The 20,408-nt window shown below is 54.4% G+C and overlaps 2 protein-coding genes across 2 annotated transcripts in view; both read right to left on the bottom strand.

The window, feature by feature from the left end:
- The window catches only part of MTIF3 (mitochondrial translational initiation factor 3), a 280,029-nt gene that overhangs the window by 237,659 nt on the left and 21,962 nt on the right, over positions 1-20,408 (bottom strand). The window lies entirely within an intron of this gene.
- On the bottom strand, positions 9,041-13,107 carry CDX2 (caudal type homeobox 2). The gene is made up of 3 exons (XM_069850012.1): positions 12,612-13,107; positions 9,597-9,742; positions 9,041-9,236 (listed from the first exon to the last, which is right to left on the bottom strand). Exons 1-3 carry the CDS (start codon positions 13,105-13,107, stop codon positions 9,069-9,071), a joined length of 810 nt encoding a protein of 269 aa, XP_069706113.1. The 3' UTR covers positions 9,041-9,068.

Raw genomic sequence — 20,408 nt, 5'->3', positions numbered from 1 at the left:
ACTGGATGTGGCCAGACGTGGTCCCAGTCCTTCCTAACACAAAAAGCACACTCTCCTGATGCAAGTCTGAAGCTCATTCCAGCCCCACTCGACAGAGATGCTGCAATGCAATTCTGCTGCAGTTTTGGCTGCGAAGAAACAGGTGGCAGTTCCCTACTGGAAGCCAAAGACTTGGATTGCTCTTGGCCAGCATTCCAGCATGCTGGAGTTGGCAGAGCGTGTTGGCAACTGTTCTCATCCCAGATGTTCAGCCCTATCAACAGCACAGGCTCAGTTCTGGGTAGCTTCCTGACAATAACAGCAGAAATCAGCACTGTAAGTTCAGCGTAGCTGGAGGAAGTACCACAATTCTGCTGCTTTTTCTTTCCTGCTGTGGAAGTAAACAGAAAGGAGCAGATACCTTGGGACATCTCACTGTGTCAGCATCTCCAGGTATCCAGGACTTCTTACAAAGGCATGAGGAGGAATGCGTTTCCTAAATTGTCTTACATGATTTCAATTCTATTTAGAACCTGAGACTACATCTACATTCCTAAGCTTAGCATGTCCCACATCACTCCTCAGCACTGAGGCCAGTTGTAACCAAACAGCCCATACGAAGAATACTTCTCTGTTACCCTCTAGGACAGGTTGGCTGCACCCAAACCATGTCCTGGGAACAGGTCTTTGCTTTTACTAACTTTTGAACCATGCCCAGGAGTTCCTTGGGGAAGTAATAGTTGGCCCAGACATAGAGCTGACTGTGGACCATGCTAACCATTTATCAAGAATGGCCAGGAATATTATCCAACACTTTAAGATTTATTAGGACAGATGTAGGAATCCAGCAAGACTTTTGCTACAGTGGCTCATCAAGTGCGCATCTTGACAGCAGCAAGGAAGATTTCTCTCACCTCAGATAACTTTAGAAAATATCCATTACACTGAAGAGGTGCCACTGTACTGAGCTTAACTCTGTTAGATGAGTACTCTGCTCTTGAGTTTGATGCTGCAGGGTGCCAAAGCAGCAAACAGATGGGAGCCAGTCTGAGAGCCTCTAAACTAGAACATACTTGAATTTGAAGAGCATTGCTGTGGGAAGGTGTGTGCCAATTTGAGAGAAACCAAGGTCTCATGTCTTCCATAAAACAGCATAGAGCGTGATGCTCACAAAGGAAGAATATACTGAATGAGTTGGCCATCGAATATTTAAAGCCAGATAAAACTACACTGCTGATTTGTCCAGAATGAGTCATTGCTTTGTGCTGACGTGCTCCTAACAGTTCACATAAACCCTTGTTTTCCCTTGGCTAGGAGGAAGAGACTCATGGGCTGAGTAGACTGAGCAGCGCACCCTGATGGAGCCAGCTGGAAAGGAGCAGCAGCTACTGGGGTGTCACTCTTCTCTGTCTTTTTTTGTGGACTCTTCAAGCTACCATGGTGCATTTACTTATGCCCCTCTCTGCATGATCTCTCTTTGCTCTGGACCTCAGAGCAGATCACAGACTGGTCTGGGCTTCCTACTGACTGTAGGGACTTCACGGGGCACAGGCAGCTGCCAGGCCAGGGAGCTGGACATTCCCCTGCCCTCAGGGACACTTGGCACTGCAGCTCCAGCTCTTTCCCTTCCTGCTGCTGAAGTGGCCTCACTCCTTATATCTGAGACAGTAAAACTCTTTCTTGCCTTTTCTTTCTCATTCTAAACTTGAATTTTGCTGCCTGGTGCACAAGAGGCCAGTACCAGGATACCTGTGTGATGGCAGCTTCTGGCTCAGGGGGGGATATAGGATTGCTTTCCTAGGCCAAAAGTGGAAGGAGGTGGGTTTCCAGGTGGCCATGGTAGGATACCTGGGGCGGGATGTGCACAGGAGGAGGCTGAATCACTTTAGCCCCTGGACCACCAAGGACTTCGCTGGCACTGCTGAGCCCTCACTGTGTCAGCCTTGGCTGCCCCTGCTCAGGCAGCTGCTTTTGCTGGACTAATGTCAAGGCTGTGTTTTGCTGCTGCGGTTCAGAAGCATGTGCCCACAGGCAAAGAGATAACGTAGAGCATGTTTTATCATCAGGAGCCTGTCGGCAGAGGCCAAGCCTCCAAGGATGGAAAACACCTTTGGAGTCACAATGGGAGTTTGGCAAGGGAGTAACTGAGAATGAAAGACAGGACCGAAGTCCTGGAAAAGCAGGAAAAGCACTGGCAACAGAAAAAGGATCATGTTTCTAGACTGAGGTCCCAGAGAAAGAAATACACTTTCGATAAGACTAAGTCGCTTTTTCTTCTGAGTCACTACATTCTTGGAAGTAGTTGTGCAAGATGTTTTTAGAGACCCCTTTTAAGCTCACCGTGGCTACCTCTACATCTGTAGACGCATATAAGTATCTTGATGGGGATCAAATAAGATCTAAAAATGAACACTGTTGCCACAGAAACAATATACTGCACCTACTATATATTAAAAATGACTGATTTGGTTTTTTTCTATTATTGCGATTTATGATTCATAAAGCAGCACATTTATATTTCAAAGTAGAATAAAAATTCCTTGGTATTGCTGATAGGACATGATGTGCACTGAGAGCTAAAGTAAATTCCCTCTCATGCTCTTAAATCTTACAAATAACAACAAAAACAGCTGAGGGGCATGATTTAGTGATTGATAGGAATGGTTGGACTTGATGATCCAGTGGGTCTTTTCCAACCTAATGATTCTGTGATTCTGTGTGATTCTGTGAAAAAAAAATCCCTAGATTAGGTGAGTACTGGAATTTCCTTAAAATGTAATTGAAAGCTTGAGTTATCTTTAAAGCAACCTCAACAGTTAACTGTTACACAGCCCTTTATATCACTTCTGACAATCTCTGTGAGAATGATTGGCTCATGTTCAAACTGTGGGAAAAGAAAGAAAAATCTCAGATGTTAGTGCTTTTTGACTCCTGCTTAATTTAGGAGCTTAAATTCCTTTGGAGGCTCATAAGGCCTCTGGCATCCATGTCTTGCCATCTTTCACTTGAGATGCCTAAATGCAGAGTTGTGATCTTCACAATACCGAGATCCAGCTGATACGGAGGGCCCTGAATCATGCTCAGGGTTTCCAAGGTTTGAGTTTTGCAGCAGGACGTTCTCCAAGGTCTTGCTTACAACAAGGACCTGCTGGAAGCCCTAACTGGCCTTTCTGCTGTCATTCAGGGAGGCAAGGAAGCAAGCATGTCTTGCAGTTGTAAGAGATTTGTCTATATACTTTGACACATCATGGCATGGAAAAATTAGACCACAAGAAATCTTGAGTTTCCAGGACTGAAAGCTTGTCTTATTTGCCTGCAGAGGAAGGGATGTTTTGCAGCAAGAAGCATCCCTTTCCAAAGAATGCTGGAGATAAGGCAGCTTTTCTCTCACAAAGGTCTTTGGCTCTATGCAAGTTATCTGCAGGATGGGCTGTGACTCCGTGGAAGGCAACAAGGCATGTCAGGGGAACAGGATCTGACTCAAAAGAAAAATACAAGAGCTTGCGACAGCTGCCAAAAAAATACCTGGCTAACTAAGGGAAGAGGAATGCTGAGAGCAGGACAGGTCCATGTACTCTCTTTGGCTTGTTCTTTGCTTTGGAAGAGCTCTTTCCAACCCTGCCTGCTATGGCTGGGTGCAGGAGTGCTGTGAGGCAGATAATGAGTCCAGATGTTACATTTGGCATCTGTTTAGTTGACTTCAGTCCAGCTCAAATGCTAAGGATCAGCAGGTTAGAAATGAACAGTTAGAAGTTCAAACTAAAAGCGAATAGATTCAGGCTAGATATAAAGAAGAAATTTGTTATGTTGGGGGTAGTGAAACACTGGCACGGGTTGCCAAGAGAGATGGTAGAAGCTCCATTCCTGGAAACATTCAAGGCTAGTTTGGATGGGGCTCTGAGCAACCTGATTTGGTAGAAGATGACCCTGCTTACCGCAGGGAGGGTGGACTTGATGAGCTATAAAGGTCCCTTCCAACCCAAACCATTCAATAGCTCTGTGAAGCACAAAAAACTTCAGAATTGAATCAAAACCTCTACATTGATTGATGGGTTAGATATTACATTAGGTAGATTATCTATTATAGATAGATAGATTATGTTAGATATTACATTAGGTTAGATATTATTATAATGAAAGGAAATTAGGAACAAGAGAAAAATTATTCCTGTTACTTGTAATCTTGCCAGCGGTTAACTGGACTCGGGCCTGCTGGATGCCACAGATCTGTATCTAGATATTCGTGTGAACATGACATGAGAATCATCTGTGGATTTTCTTCCTCTCTTTTTCCCCTACTTCCCATACTTTGAAAACATTTTCAGGGGGGTCCAGTGGGTATTGCCCCAAAATAGGTGATACTGCAATTTAGAAATACAGGACTGGAAAGGGATTCCCAGGTCTCTGACTCCAGTCTCCTGGCAAAAAATTATTTGTTTTAGTGAATAGCTAAATTTTTTCCTGTCCTTTTGCAAGCAGGTGTCTTCCCTACCTTTGAAGGAAGGTAAATTTGACTTCTGAAAGAGCCAAAACCTGAGAATGGAACTGGGGGCACTGCAGAAGCTGAGACATTAATTAGAAGAACCTGCCTGTGTTGGCCCAAGTCACAGCAGAACATGCATGCAGGTGAGAAGGAAGCAGCCCAACCTCACCAGTGAGGAGTGGGGGAATGTCCCACTCCACCAAGGAGCTAGAACAGAACTCAGAGGGCTGTTAAGGCTTCCAGAAGACTTTGTCCCCATTTGTGTCCAGAGGTTCCTGACACTTCTCTGCCACGGCTTTCACCAGAGCTGTTTTGCTAGGGAGCTTCCTGGACCTTTCCTGTGGGTCTTGCACGCACTTTCCTGGCACTTGTCCTCTGCTGAATCAGGCCACCCATCCCTCTCATGCCAAGGTGGCCTTGTTTTCTTACTGAGATGCCTGTGCAGCTGCACAAGCCTTTGGCAGACTCACGTCCTGCTGACTTTCCTTACCACTTACAAGCTGTTTGCTCCTGGAAGGCCTCCAGCGCTATTTCTTTGGCATCAACTCAACTTTTGCTTTCATCTGTAACTGCTCTAAACTTCAGCACATAGCTCCGTCTTTAAGGTCCCTTCCAACCCTAACTACTATATGATTCTATGATTCCATAGTAATTTCTTGCCACGAAAAGGGCTTTCTTCAGAAACTCTTATATTTGGATAAGAGCTAAGCTAACAGAAGGGATCCTAGGTGCTTTCTTGTTGTTCATTGATAGGAGCAGGAAAATCTGCCAAGAGAGGGAGAGCTGGGGTCTGATTTCACTCTCTGCCATCCTGCAATTCTGGGACTAAACCTTCTGTTTTCCTGGATTTTACCTAGCCTAGGCAGAGGCTCTCCAAGAACAGCCACTCTAGCCCCTGCCAGGCAGGCACGGTGTGGGGACTTTGACCCACCGACGTGCCACCAATCTGGCTTGGCTCACTGCTGCAGCACAGTGGGGAGATCTGAGGAGTGAAAACCCCCGTGTATTGGGCAGGGGGTCACCACTACCAGCTCACTTCTCCCAAATAATGCTCTTGGGTCAGTGTCATGGTCCAGTCACTGGACTGGCCCAGGTGCCTGTAAATATTCCCCCCAAATAAACAAGATATCCAGTTTGTGCCTTTTTACACTCCTTTATGGTACCTGAGGAATATAAAGGAAGCCGGAAGGTTAGTGGTTTATTTGTTTGAGGATGGGAGGGGGAAAATGTTTGAAACTGGGTGTGGACATAATTTGCTTGGTAGGTTCCTTTTTACACAGAGCAATACAAGTTCTGCATTGCCATAGTGAAAAATTTGAGGGGAGCTCAGAAAACTAACATTCACTGTCAAAAAGGGGAAGAGATCTGTAACAGAGATGTTTAAAATGTGTTGGGCTTGTTCATATGTCTCTAACAAACTTTCTTGAGACAGGAAACTTCAAGCAGATCACCCAAAGAAGGACACTCTCTCAAAATTCCTAGATGCAATAAAGAAAAATTGTGATACTTTCAGCATAAAAAGCAACCAGGAGCACACTGCTGAAGGGTTACAGGAGCTGTCTCAAATGTGGCTGTGCCCAGGCTATTGTCGAGAGTGGCTCAAGTGCCACCATTTTCCTGAGGAGCCCTGGGCTCTGCCTGTCCTGTGCTTCCCCAGTCCCATGGGCATGGAGAAAAGCCAGCAAAAACACACCAAGCAGCACCTCTTACACCCACAGATCCTTCGTGATTAATTTACTTATTGATGGCCTTTCATAACTCCGCAGTCATCTTTTTTTTTGTGCTGCCATTAATTATTCCTGGAAGCAAATAAAAGGGCCCACCGATATCTCTCCTTCCCTCTCACTGCAGGCAGCTTTTCCTTAGGGAGAAAAAACTTGTGCTCGTTTGCAGTGGGACAATGCCGACTTTTGAACCTCTAACCACTAAACAAACAAACCCTGTGCTCTGCTCCACAATCCAAACAGGTTTTATTGACAGGCGTATCGCAGCAACGCGGAGCAGCTCGGGCAGCAGCCGGGCCAGGGATCAATGCTGTGGGGGTGGCCCTGGGTGGCAGAGGGCATCCTCGAGGGGATGGCACTGCCTGGGGCTGCCCACGCCCCACCTGCCATCGTGGCTGCTCCCACGTAGGAGCCCTCGTGCCCTCCTGGGGACAGCACAGAGGAAGGAGAGGGTCAACATGCCTGCAAAGCCCTTCTAACTTGGCCATGCCTGGTGCAACCGCTCTCTTCTGGTGTTAAGGCTGGTGCTGCCCAGCTTTAGGTGTCCCCAGGGAAGTAGCTCCTCCAGAAAGTTCCAGGGACCCTTTAGAGGCAAAGAAGGATGGATCTGGTTCCTGACTCCTTCTGGTTCAGACCAAGCAATGGACATTGGACCCAGAAGGACGTGGTGTGTGTCAAGCCCACACGCAACAACCACAATTGCCTAGGTGCTGCACCCATGTCTCCTGGCCAGGCCCGCTTCATAGAATCATAGAATCATAGAACCACCAGGTTGGAAAAGACCCACCAGATCATCGAGTCCAACATTCCTATCAAACACTAAACCATGCCTCTTAACACCTTGTCCACCCGTCCCTTAAACACCTCCAGGGAAGGTGACTCAACCACCTCCCTGGGCAGCCTGTTCCAGTGCCCAATGACCCTTTCTGTGAAGAATTTTTTTCCTAATGTCCAGCCTAAACCTCCCCTGGTGGAGCTTGAGGCCATTCCCTCTTGTCCTGTCCCCTGACACTTGGGAGAAGAGGCCAGCACCCTCCTCTCCACAACCTCCTTTCAGGTAGTTGTAGAGAGCAATGAGGTCTCCCCTCAGCCTCCTCTTCTCCAGGCTAAACACCCCCAGCTCTCTCAGCTATTCCTCCTAAGGCCTGTTCTCCAGCCCCTTCACCAGCTTCGTTGCTCTTCTCTGGACTCGCTCCAGAGCCTCAACATCCTTCTTGTGGTGAGGGGCCCAGAACTGAACACAGTATTCAAGGAGCGGTCTCACCAGTGCCAAGTAAGAGACTACAGAGACTACACAGCAGGTAGAAAATCAAACAGGTTCCCTGCACTGGAGGTACTGCCTCCCATCACGATCTTCCCCCAGGTGCAGGAGCCCCGGGTCCCTGGCCCCTGGCCCAGCATGTCACTGGCTACATGCAGCCAAAATGCAGCTTGGAGGCTTTGAGGCTGGTGTTCACCATTTCCTCCAGCTCTCCCAGACAGAAAGAGCTACCACATCCATGGAGCCAGGCCCTGGTAAACCAATACTCCCCACGCAATCCTGCAAATCTCGTTGGCATTTCTCTTTGGCTTTCAGCAAAAACATGAAAACAGGGTCAGCAAGAAGAAAAACAAAGTGTCCCAAAGAAGGCAAATAGAGTATCTTAAATAAACTTATTGAGAAAAATGGAAAAACATGGGGCCAAATGCAGGAAAAGCCAGAAACCTGTGTAACATATTTGAGGCTGGACAGTTTTTCCAGGACTGGGAACCCAGGCCCATATGAGCTGGTCTCATATGCAGCCCTGGGCATTGGTTGTAGTGTGGCCACCCCAACACGACTGCATGGTCTCACTTCTCAGTGGGGTCTCTCCCACCTGTAAATAAGAACACACATGAACATCCACACTCATTCGGCCAGTCAGCTGGACTTTTCTTGTTTCCATCTCTAGCTAGATGAGTTGTTTGGCATCTCTGTCCTGGCCCCCACCGTCTAGCCAGCATGTGGAAATAGGCCACTGCCTGTGCAAGATGGGCTGTGGGACGGCATAGGGCTCCTCCAAGGATTTCTGCTTGTGATGGAGCTGTGAAGAAGCCTAAGTAAAGCTGATAAAACCAAGGAGAATTCTGGAAGTTAACTGGACAAAAACTCCAAACAAGCCAGAAGTTATAAGGAGGAGAGAAGCATTACACAATATAAATGACAGGACATTACAGAATGTCACCACTGTGCGGTAGTACTCTGTGGACACAAGCAAGGCTCCTCAGGCCAGCATGATAGGATACTTTTTTCAGAGACTTCTTTCTTCCAATTTCTCTTCACCGTGGCTAATAAATCTGGCTGGATTACTATCAGCACTGGATTTATGGGCTCTTTTACAAGTGTCTAACGTTAAGCAATTCATTTCTGAACATTTAAACAGCACCTTATCTTCTCTGCCCTGGCCACCTTATCTTCTCTTCATCTGGCCCCTAGGGCAAGATGAACATTTTACATGCTTTTGTTTACAAGAAAAAAACCCAAACAAAATAAAATATAAAATAAAAAAAAATGTGCTTTAATTTTTGTTTTCTTGTTAAAATTCATTGTTAGCCCAACAATATTTCGGACCGATCCCTGAGATTCACGGGGGGGCGTGGCTGGCAGGCAGTGCCCCCCTTTTACCTAACAAACTCCAGGGTAAAAAAACCCCACCCAGACATAATAATATTAATAATAATAATAAAGCGACGGCCACGCTTCCCCCGAACGACTAGACACATAGACTGTACACCTGTACACAGGGCCGGCCCCGCGGGGCGATGTAGTGCATGGGCTGGGGTGCTGGTCCCCCCGCGCCCCCCGGCCCGGCCCCGCCGCGGCTGTGCCCCCCCCAGCAGTCCCTGCGGGTCCCCGGCCGCTGTCACTGCGGGGCGGCGGCGACAAGCCCTGCGGCGGCTGCCCCCGCGGCGGGACCCTGCAGCGGAGCCCCGGGGCTGAGCGGCTCCGCGCCCCCGGGCTGCGCCTGCTGCAGCTTCTTCTTGTTGATCTTCCTCTCCTTCGCCCGTCTGTTCTGGAACCAGATTTTCACCTGCCGGGCAGGGGAGAGGGGAGTCAGAGGGGTGCTTCCACCAGCCGTCCCCCCGGGAGCGCATCCTTCTTCCGCGCATCCCAACCCCGCGCATCTCAACCCCGCGCATCCCAACCCCGCGCATCCCAGCCCCACGCATCCCAACCCCGCGCATCCCAGCCCCACGCATCCCAACCCCGCGCATCCCAGCCCCACGCATCCCAACCCCGCATATCCCAGCCTTGCGCATCCCAACCCCGCACGTCCCAGGCATCCCATCCCCACGGATCCCAGCCACACGCATCCCAACCCCGCGCATCCCAGGCCCGCGCATCCCAGCCACAAGCGGCGGGAGTGAGAAGTGCCTCTGGCGGGACAGACCTGCCTCTCCGACAGCCCCAGGTTGGACGCCAGCTCCGCTTTCCTCCGTATGGTGATGTAGCGGCTGTAGTGAAACTCCTTCTCCAGCTCCAGCCGCTGGTGGTCGGTGTACACGACGCGGTATTTGTCTTTCGTCCTGGTTTTAACTGCGGAGAACAAAGACGGGTTGGGGAAGTCAAAGCCAAAGGGGCTGCGTGGAGCCTGGATTTCCTCTCTGCGGGTGCGGGGTGAGCAGGATCAGGCCACCCCAGCTTCCTGCCTGCCCTGCCTGGGGCTTTCCCGAGCAATCAGAGGAGAGGGAGCAGCTGCAGAGCTCCTCGGGCTCAGGAAGCCTCAGGCGAGGGGAGCTCTGGGCTCTAGTTTTCAGCTCTGGTTTTCACGCCTCGATCGTGAACTTGCTGTCGGCTTTCATTTTTTGCTTTGCCTTTCCTACCGAGAGCAAACTTTTTACAAAGAGAAAGGAAAAGGGGTGGGGAGGGAAGGAAAAAGCCCTTCAGGGCCTTGCTGCTTGGTTGCTAAACGAGAAACACCGATGGAAGCGCGGGGAACCGCGAGCGGCCGTCGAGGGGCTGCGGCCAGAGCCCGCTCGCTTCTACTGTGGCCGCTGCTATCGAGGCAAAGACTAAAGACACTTCTCGGTGACCCTGGGAGCGCGACGTGCGACTTTAGTGATTTAAAAAAAAAAAACCAACCAAGAAAAACCAAAAAAAACGACCAAAAACCCCAAACCAACCCCCAAAAAATACCCGGAAAAAGAAACCCGAGGAAATTCGGCCGCCGCAGCCGCTGAGCTCCTTTCTCCCGAGCGTTTCTGGTTCAACAGGTTGTGTCCCCGGCCCTCCCGTTCCCCAGGGAGCCGAGGCGGGGAGCCTCTGCCCCCAAGGTGCTTCACGGCTAGCAGGCTGACTTTGTTCAGGTAAACTCTCTGCAAACCACAACAAAAGCACCCTGTAAAGATACAAGCCTGATCACAGAAAACTCCCCAGAGCCGGTGAACAGAGAACACAATCCCAAACAATGCAGGACAAGGAGATCTTATCAAAGAAAACCCCTTCTCAAAGCCTTAATGACAGCCACATTCTGTTTGAATTACCACTACTGAACAAATGGCGGCAGGCGCTTTCATCCCCCCAGCCCCGCGCATTAACATAAACACTGGCTCCAAAGGCAGAATTTGAATGAAGACAAGGGACCGGCCAGCACCGCACAAGCCCAAACTGTGGGAACACCGCGGGCTGCTGTGGGAAGAGCCTGGGAGAGCTTCGGTGCCACCGCCACCCGGGGCACAGACGGTGCCAGCGCCCGGCTCCAGGGCTTCTCCCGGGATCCCCAGCCCCCGCCGGCCCTGCTGTCCGTGGAGCAGGGCACGAGGTGAGAGAGGAATGCCAGAATCATACAATCATAGAATAGTTGAGGGTTGGAAGGGACCTTAAAGCTCAGCTCCAACCCCCCCTGCCCTGGGCAGGGACACCTCCCACTAGATCAGGCTGCCCAAGGCCCCATCCAACCTGGCCTTGAACACCTCCAGGGATGGGGCAGCCACAACTTCCCTGGGCAACCTGCGCCAGGGCCTCACCACTTTCATCGTGAAGAAATTCCTCCTTATGCCTAGCCTAAATCTGCCCCTCTCCAGTTTATACTCATTGCCCCTTGTCCTATCACTACAAGCTTTTGTGAACGGTCCCTCCCCAGCTTTCTTGTAGCCTCTTCAGGTACTGGAAGTAGCTATTTACTGCGGAAGTCGAAGCCCTTTTTTCCCCTAGCCACTATATCTAAATATTAAAAAACCAAAAAAGAACAAAAAAAAACAAAACAAAAAACCCCCTCAAAAATAGAAGAAAAAAGGAAAAAGAGGATACAACAGTCGTGGAAGGCTTATAGAAAAGCAGGGAGACACGCATCTCCCCTGCATCTGGCGAGGGGTGGGAATAAAAGAGAGGGTCTGCGGGGGGATTAACCTCACAAGGACACGCGGCGCCGGGCTCGGTCCGGCCCGTCCTGCCCGCCACGGCCGCCTCCCGGCACCGGGGGGGTGTGTGTGAGGGGGCTGCCCTCGCACCCCCCGGTGCCACCGGCGGCTCAGCCCGCGGGGGTCGGCGGCGGCCGCTCGGGCTGCACGGAGACCTTAGTGAAGGGTGAGCGCCCAGTGACTCAGAAACAAACGCGGAGCGACACCGGCCGATGATTTATATGACTATAATTGGTTATAAAAATCTTCTAAGTGGCTATAAGCGGGAGAGTGGAGCAGCGGGAGGACGAGCCGGCGTTTGCTCGGGATCCCGCTCTGTCCCGCCGAGGCGCATCCCGAGGCGCCGTCGGGACCGGCACCGGCTGCTCCCCGAAGGAGCGCGGCGGGGTCGGCGGGTCGCGCAGCGCCCCCGGCTGAGCCCGGCGGCCGCAGCGCTGCGGGTGCTTTATCCCCCCTGGCCTCCTCGGGAGAGCTCGTTCATTTGCTTTAACCCCGCTGGAACCCTCGAGGGGGCCCATTCGGGTGCTTTACCCGCGCTGGAACGTTCAGGAGGGCTCGTTTCGAGTGCTTTACCCCCGCCGCAACCCTCGGGAGGGCTCGTTCGGGTGCTTTAACCCCGCTGGAACCCCCGGGAGGACTCGTTCGGGTGCTTCACCCCCGATGGAACCTTCAGGGGGGCTCGTTTCGGGTGCTTCACCCCCGCTGGAACCCTAGGCAGGGCTCATTCGTTTGCTTTATCCCCCCTGGAACCTTCAGGAGGGCTCCTTAGGGTGCTTCAACCCTGCTGGAACCCCCGGGAGGGCCCGTTCGGGCGCTTTAATCCCTCTGGAACCCCCCGGGACGGGCCCATTCGGGTGCTTTAATCCCTCTGGAACCCCCGGGAGAGCTCGTTCGTTTGCTTTACCCCCTCTGGCACCCTCGAGGGAGCCCGTTTGGGTGCTTTTACCCCCGCTGGAACCTTCAAGAGAGCTCGTTTCGGCCTCCTCCCCGCCGCCCCGGGAGCCCCGGTCCCCCCCCCCCCATCCCCGTCCCGGTCCCGGTCTTACCTTGGCTGCTGAGCGGGGGCTGCGCCGGTTTCCTCATCCAGTCGCAGAGGCCGCGGCGCTGCCCGCCGGGGGAGAGCGGCTCGGGGGCGGCGTTGCCGAGCGGCTGCAGGGTCCCCGCGGAGCAGTGGGGCGCGGGGCCCGGGTGATGGTGATGGTGGTGGTGGGCGTGCGGGGGGTGGTGGGGGTGGTGCGGGTGGTACTCGGCGGGGCCGTAAGCCACGGCGGCGGCGGGGGAGCCTCCGTTGAGGCCGTGGACGGCGGGCGGCGGGGCGGCCTGGCCGTAGGCGCCCCATTCGTCGCGGAGCGGGGCGGCGTAGGGCGCGGGCCACGCGGGGCCGGGGGACTGCGCGCCGTCGAGGTTCGCGTGGTACCCGCCGTAGTCCGCGTACTGCGGGGCGCCCACGAAGTTCTGCGCCGCCAGGTTGAGCCCCGCCGAGGGGCGCCCCGGGCCGGGGTACATGGGCCCGTCCTTCTCCAGCAGGTAACTCACGTACATGCTGGCGGGAGCCCGGCCGCTCTCCGCATGCTGCTCGGGGCTCCCCGGGGCGGGGGGATGGGGTGGGGGGGGCGGAGGGGCCGCGGCCCCGCGCTGCGCTCCCGGTCCGGACCCGAGGGCCGGCGGCGCTTACATGATTAACGACTGTTTACAAGGCTCTATTAGTAATGGCCCAGACGCACCAAAGGCAGGTGACGTGGAGAGGCGCTGGGTATATAGCTACTACCCCTAAAGGACGATTTGCATTTAAAAAGATAAGGAGAGGGCAGCGACCTGATCACAGCTAAATATTCAAGCCTTTATTGTTTAAGAGCTTCCTCCTTCCATTGCAACCTGGTGCACTTTAACCTCCAATCACAGGTTCAAAGGATGAAATCAAGAGACTTGCAAAAGACAGAGAGGGAGATCTAAGGGCGAGGGTGGGAATATGGGAACCGTGTATCGCGGCCGATCTGCGGGCAGCGCTTTAACCAGCTCTTCTCCGGGCTTGGGGACTGGGGGGCGGGGGGGGAAGAGGCGGTGGAGGTGAGAATTTTGATTAAAAGTCCACAAAGTCGTTTTGTCGTGGGTTTTTTTTTAAGCGACAAACCCCACCACGACGGCCTCCCGCTTTTCCTAACGCGCTTCCCACCAGCTCCCTCTCGGTCACGGGCGATGAAGGAGAGGTAAGAGCAGACACCCCCGCCCCCCCCCCGCCGTGGGCGCTGCCTCCTTCGCCCCGAATGTGCCTGCTGAGCTTCGAGGTCAGGCGCTGCCCGTCCTTCCCGTCTCAGACAGGGCCCCGATGCCGGGAACGGGAAAGAGCTGGGGGCACCTTTGCTTAAAAACCCCTTTTGGGGAATTGTCTGCTTGAGCATCCCTCCTCCCGCAGGGACCCGGGTACCGGCTCCGGGGAAGGCTCGGGGGAGCTCACCACCCCGGAGGGCGAGTCCCTCGCTTGGCCGACCCCACGGGGAACTCGAAGGCTACGCTGAGTCTTTTTTTTTTTTCCCACCCCCGGCGCCTTGGAAACCCGCTGGAAATGCTGCCCTGGAAGGGCGGCTCCCGGGAGAGCGGCAGCCGGCTCCCCCGGCCCAGCCAGCCCCCTTTGAAGAGGCGACCCCCTCTCAGTTTCCCCCCAGTCCCTTTTATGCTTTAACTTTTCACCCTGAGCGGGGACAATGCCAGACGACGTTTGCATATTCGCATCTTTTCCCATGACACACCGAGGAAACCTTTCAGCTGCTGAGAAAAAAAAAAAAAAAAGGATGGGGTCGGGAGCGTACCCCCGTTTTCCCAGCACGGTTCGCCGGAGCAGGGCAGCACCGGCCGCCCCTGCCGGTTCTCCCGGGAGCCCGGGGCTTGTGTGGCTGGGTCCTGCCGGGGTCCTCCACATTCCCCGCGTTATCCCGGCTTCTCGTGTGTCGGGTCTTTCGTGGGGAGATCCGGGAGGTCGTTTCCCAGGGGTATTTTTCTTTCCCCGGTTGTGGTTGCTCTGCAGAGCGAACCGTGACCCTCCCTAGGTCACTGGGACTGGGCGTTTTGCAGCTGAGGGCACATTTCTCGTTGCTCTCTACAACTACCTAAAAGGAGGTTGTGGAGAGCAGGGAGCTGGCCTCTTCTCCCAAGTGACAGGGGACAGGACAAGAGGGAATGGCCTCAAGCTCTGCCAGGGGAGGTTCAGGCTGAACATAAAGAAAAAATTTTTCACAGAAAGGGTCATTGGGCACTGGAACAGGCTGCCCAGGGAGGAGGTTGAGTCACCTTCCCTGGAGGTGTTTAAGGGACGGGTGGACGAGGTGCTGAGGGGCATGGTTTATTGATTGATGGGAATGGTTGGATTCGATGATCCGGTGGGTCTCTTCCAACCTGGTGATTCTATGATTCTATGATTTCAGACCTGCAGAGGCAAATCTCCCGATCTGCACCCCTCGAAAAATCTCTCTGTCTTTCGTTCCCTTCCAGCGGACCCTTGGGTGCGGAGCTGTGCTTTAACTGGGATGGGACTTATCCCAGCGACGACTCCCGAGGGATCCGACAGGGTCCGGTGCCGGTGGCTCTCGGGGACCGGGGCGCTCCAGGGGGAAGGATGGAGCATCGCTCCCGAGGAAGAGACCACGGGCAGCAGCCCCTCGGAGCCCGGCTGCGAGGAACGGGGAACCCACACTCTACCCACGGCCACTACTGCGCCCACACCATCACTTGTCGCTGTCAGGCTGTCGCTGGCGGTTGCGACCCTACGACAGCATCAGCACAACAGCAGGGAAGCGGGACGCCTGCCAGCCGTCTTCTCCGGAAGGGATATCTGTCTCTGCTGCCCATTCCCACCGTCCCTGCCGGTGGATTACCGGGGAGAGGGAGCGGGGCTTGCGGCCCCCAGCGCTCTCTGCCGCAGGAAACTGAAATGTAACTTTGGAAAAGAAACGCTGCGTCCCTTCAGCGTAATCGCCTCTCCCGATAAGCACTGACACAGCCCATCCATGCGGATGTGAATTTGATGATGCCATAAACGGAGGAAGGGGCCATTAAAGCGACAAAACTCTAAACGTATTGTATTAAAACTCACCAAAACCCTGACAAACCCCGAACCAGCCCCGCTCGGTGCCTAAGGCTCCATCCAAGAATTCCTGGCAGGCAGGTGGCAGCGCTTTGGGGTGAGACCCGACGGCTGCCCGAGCTGGTGGAACTGGGGGCTGCTGGACACGGAGATGGATGAGAATCCAGGGACTCCGTCTTTGCCCGTCAGATGGTGATCCCCGCTGCCCCCCGAGCACAGGGAGGACTGGGGAATCCGGGCCCTGCCAGCCATCTCCCATGGTCCGCGGTGTTGGAGGATGGATGGATGCTGCGGAGCATCCCCCACCGCAGAGCCCCCCTGCTCCCGTCCCGCGGCACCGACCGGCCGTCTGGGGCGGAGAACGCTCTGGTCCCGGTACCCTCTTGTCTTAAAATAAAAAGGATCCTGAGCCGCACGCCTCCCGCGCCTGGGAGATCTTCGAGCTCTCTTTCGTTAAGACAGGGGCAGGCTTTTTACTTTTTTCTCCAGCAGCCATCGGGATTAGGGAGAGGGGATATGTTACTCAGCTGGGATTCTCATCCTTTCTCCCTGCAGTCCTGGAAGCGGCGACCAAGGAGAGAGGTTTCCCCAGCCGGCCCTGGCAGCCGCCTCACTCCTTCGCTGCCTCCGTCTCGGGGCTTCCCGACGGCTCCAGCCCGAGCCCGGGAGAGGAACGAGGACCCCGAGATCGGAGCTTCCCTCGTCTCTTCCTTCGGTTTGTTTTGGTGCTTTGGTTGGTTTTTGTTTGGGTTCACCCCCCCCCCTTTTTTAAATTTTATTTTTTATTCCCTTCTCTATTTCGTTAGATCCTGAGCACGATCCAATGCCTCTTAAGCTGACAAGTGCCTGATGAGGGCTAGCATTTGCAGAGGACTATCTTTTTTTTTCCTTTTAGCCTGTTCCCTGTATTTTTCCCGAAGGGTTATTTCAACCGGAGCTCCAGCCTGGGCAGATGCCGGGCTCCCTGCCTTCTTCCTTCACCCTCAGCCTTATTTCTTGAGCTGAAATAATTATTTCTAAGGGGATCCGCCTGCCCCAAGGGGTGTTAGGCCAGCGGCACGACTGCGAGAGAGACGCCGGGGGCAGGGCTCTGCCTGCTGTCCTTCTGTCCGGGCGTCCCCGGCTCTGGAGCTGCCTCCTCGCTTCGGACCCGGCGCTCATCGTCGCCTCTGGCCCGGGACTGGGGCGGGCGGCACAGCGCGGGGACCCCCGTCCGGGGACAAAGAACTCCCCGTAAGTCCCGGGAAGGGACGCCCCGCGATCCCTCCTCCTCCGACTCGCTCCCGCTTGTCGGGACCCTTCCTGGGATGCGGTCACCTTCTTCTTTATTTCTAATCGTCTTCGGTTTAAATAATTTATTTTTTTCTGTCAGTTAGGAGAAGCTCGGGGGGGAAGGGGTGGGGGATCCCCCCCAGTCCCCTTAACGACACGGAACCGGGAGCTTTTTCGCAAGGTTAACAAAAAAAAATAAAAAAAATCCTGCTTGAAAGCCCTTTGGTGGCCTAGAGAGCGAAAGAAGGAGGAATCGTGTGTTAGTTAGTCCGACCTGTGGAATTTATGACTCCCCCTAAGCACAGACACGATAAGGAGCTAGAAAACATCTTGGATCTTTTCAAGCCGGCAGCCCCCGAGGCTTTGATGTAGATTACGTTGCAGAATAACCCAATACTTTTATCGCGGGGATGGTACTCGGCTTGTTTAAGCACATGCCTCTCGGAGCGGGTGAGATGCTAAACGCTCCCTCCCGAGTGGATCCGCGTTGCTGGGAAGGAAGGAGAGAGGGGAGGGGAGGGGATGGCACCTTGTGCCAGGCGGGGGCTCCGCCGCCTCTCCGCAAGGCGCTGCCGGCCCGAGCTCGCCGGGAAGGAGGAACGTAAGGAGAGAAGGGGGGAATGGGGGAGCGAATTATGGACCCAAGGCATCCAAGGTCGGTGCCGAGATCCGAGAGAGACGCTCGGCGTGCCCAGCGGGGACCGAAGACAAGGGGAAGGGGAACCAGCGCCCCCCGGGCTGCTGCCAGCGCCCCCTTCTCCCGCGGAGCGCCCGTGCCCGGCCCTGCTGGCGCGTTTCTCCTGGAAAGAACGAGGCTCGGTCCGGTCACGGGAGCCGTGAGTCACCCGGCGGCGCGGCCCCGACGGGCTCGCTCCGGCGAGGGAGCCCAGGGCTGGGCTGTTATCGCCCCCTGCCCCCCGAGGACACCCCCTCCGCCCCGCACGGACGCTCCTCGGAGCACGCAAGGGCCGCTCTTATCTTCCCTGTCTCGCAGCCCGGCCCCGGCGGCGCCCGGCGAGGGGGAGGCGGGGGGAGCCCCGCGGTTTGCAGCGAGGGGCAGCGGGGCCGGGCTGGGGGGGCCGAGGCAGGGTGCCCCCCGGCTCCCCAACCCTCGCCCAGAGCCGTGTCGCTGCCAGGGAAACCGTGAGCTCCGGCCCAGCCGGCAGGACGGGCCAGCGATGCCGTGTGGGCTCCCACGCCGAACAAACCAGCTGCGAAATGCTTTGCACATGTTCGCCACCGGCGAGCCTCCAGGCTATCCCCTCCACGCCCCAGGGACAAAGTAAAGGCTGATGTCCTCATTGCCTATCTCACTGATTCATTTCCTACATCTTCCAGCTTTGAAGTGCAACCTTCTCGGGGAGGTAACGCACACCCCATGGCCATGTCCTCCCACACGTCCCAGCAGTCCCGGTCCTGCTGATTTATTCCCCCACCCAAGGCCTTCCATGGCAGGACACTATGGGGTGGCTGCCCCACACCATCATCATCAGAGGGAGGCTCTGCAAAGGGAACTGAACAGGCTGGACCACTGGGCTGAGTCCAATGGCATGAGGTTTAACAAGGCCAAGTGTCGGGTCCTGCACTTGGGGCACAACAAGCCTGTGCAGTGCTACAGACTAGGAGAAGTCTGTCTAGAAAGCTGCCTGGAGGAGAGGGACCTGGGGGTGTTGGTTGACAGCCGACTGAACATGAGCCAGCAGTGGCCCAGGTGGCCAAGAAGGCCAATGGCATCTTGGCTTGGATCAGAAACGGTGTGACCAGCAGGTCCAGGGAGGTTATTCTCCCTCGGTACTCGGCACTGGTGAGACCGCTCCTCGAATACTGTGTTCAGTTCTGGGCCCCTCACTACAAGAAGGAAGTTGAGGCTCTGGAGTGAGTCCAGAGAAGAGCAACAAAGCTGGTGAAGGGGCTGGAGAGCAAGTCTTATGAGGAACAGCTGAGAGAGCTGGGGTTGTTTAGCCTGGAGAAGAGGAGGCTGAGGGGAGACCTTATTGCTCTCTGAAAGGAGATTACCTGAAAGGAGATTGTGGAGAGGAAGGAGCTGGCTTCTTCTCCCAAGTGACAGGGGACAGGACGAGAGGGAATGGCCTCAAGCTCCGCCAGGGGAGATTTAGGCTGGACATTAGGAAAAAAATTCTTCACAGAAAGGGTCATTGGGCACTGGCAGAGGCTGCCCAGGGAGGTGGTTGAGTCACCTTCCCTGGAGGTGTTTAAGGCACGGGTGGACGAGGTGCTGAGGGATATGGTTTAGTGTTTGATAGGAATGGTTGGACTCGATGATCCGGTGGGTCTCTTCCAACCTGGTTATTCTATGATTCTATGATCTCCATGGCAGGATGCTATAGGGTGGCTGCTCCACACCGTCACCTTCCTCTGCCTGTGTTTCACAGCAGCCCCAACCCAGAAAACCCATTCAGTCAGCAAAGGCACAAGGTGGCTCCAGCTTGCATAGATGGTATGTTGTTTGCAAGGTCAAAGGTTTCAAAGGCTGTAACTGAACACATCCCTGCAGGGCTGTGGTGTTTTGTGAATAATATTTCACACTAGGTAATGTGAGATTCCAAGGCAGGCAGGTGCCAAGCACTTCCTGGGCCTGGCAGGGAGTAGGCTGAGCCTGCCACATAGGATCTGCCTTTACTCTCTTGCTGTGAGAAGGCAGGAGAAGACTCACCTTCCTCCATGGGCAGACCTGTTCCCTCCAACACAGACATAAGCTCAGTCCTTTTGGCTCCAAGGAGAAAGCGGTGCCTGACTGCTCTCTACCACCTCGCATTTGCTCCCAGTTGTCTTCTTCTAGTTCCTGGGAGGGCAGAGGAGTCTCACCACATTTTTTTCTGGTCTGAAAAGAGGCCTCTCCAAAAGAGCAAAAGGTAGGACCCGGATTCCATGTCCAGACTCCCGGCTGTGGCTCACAGCACCATCCTCTGGGTGCTCGCTTTGCGGTTTAGCTCCTATAGCTCAGCCCTAGCCCTGCCTAGGTTTTGCTCCACAGCCCCTCTGCACCCAGGCCACCTCCAGGCATACTGGGCTTACTTCAGCTGGGAGACAGTGATGTCCCCGTGACATAGGCCATGGAGGGAGTACAAGCCTAGTACAGCTGGGAAGAGGCACTGTATAGGCAGCCACAACAGCTAAGTGCCAAATCATAGAATCATAGAATCACCAGGCTGGAAAAGACTCACTGGATCATCGAGTCCAACCATTCCTATCAAACACTAAACCATGTCCCTGAGCACCTTGTCCACCCATCCCTTAAACACCTCCAGGGAAGGTGACTCAACCGCCTCCCTGTGTAGCCTGTTCCAGTGCCCAATGACCCTTTCTGTGGCCATAGAGGCACCACCACTTTCCCACCTCTCTCCAGAACACGGGTCTTCTAAATTCCTTTTCAGCTGAGATCTGATCCACACTGCACCCCAAGTCTCCTACACTTCTGCTAGGAGTGTTTCTCTGTAAGCTTTCCAGCACAACCTTAAATCCCTAAATTTTA

The sequence above is a fragment of the Phaenicophaeus curvirostris genome, chromosome 1, assembly GCF_032191515.1.
Source record: "Phaenicophaeus curvirostris isolate KB17595 chromosome 1, BPBGC_Pcur_1.0, whole genome shotgun sequence".
Taxonomy (NCBI): domain Eukaryota; kingdom Metazoa; phylum Chordata; class Aves; order Cuculiformes; family Cuculidae; genus Phaenicophaeus; species Phaenicophaeus curvirostris.
Note: the sequence above shows the minus strand (reverse complement) of the source record. Positions and strands in the feature narration are given on the sequence as shown.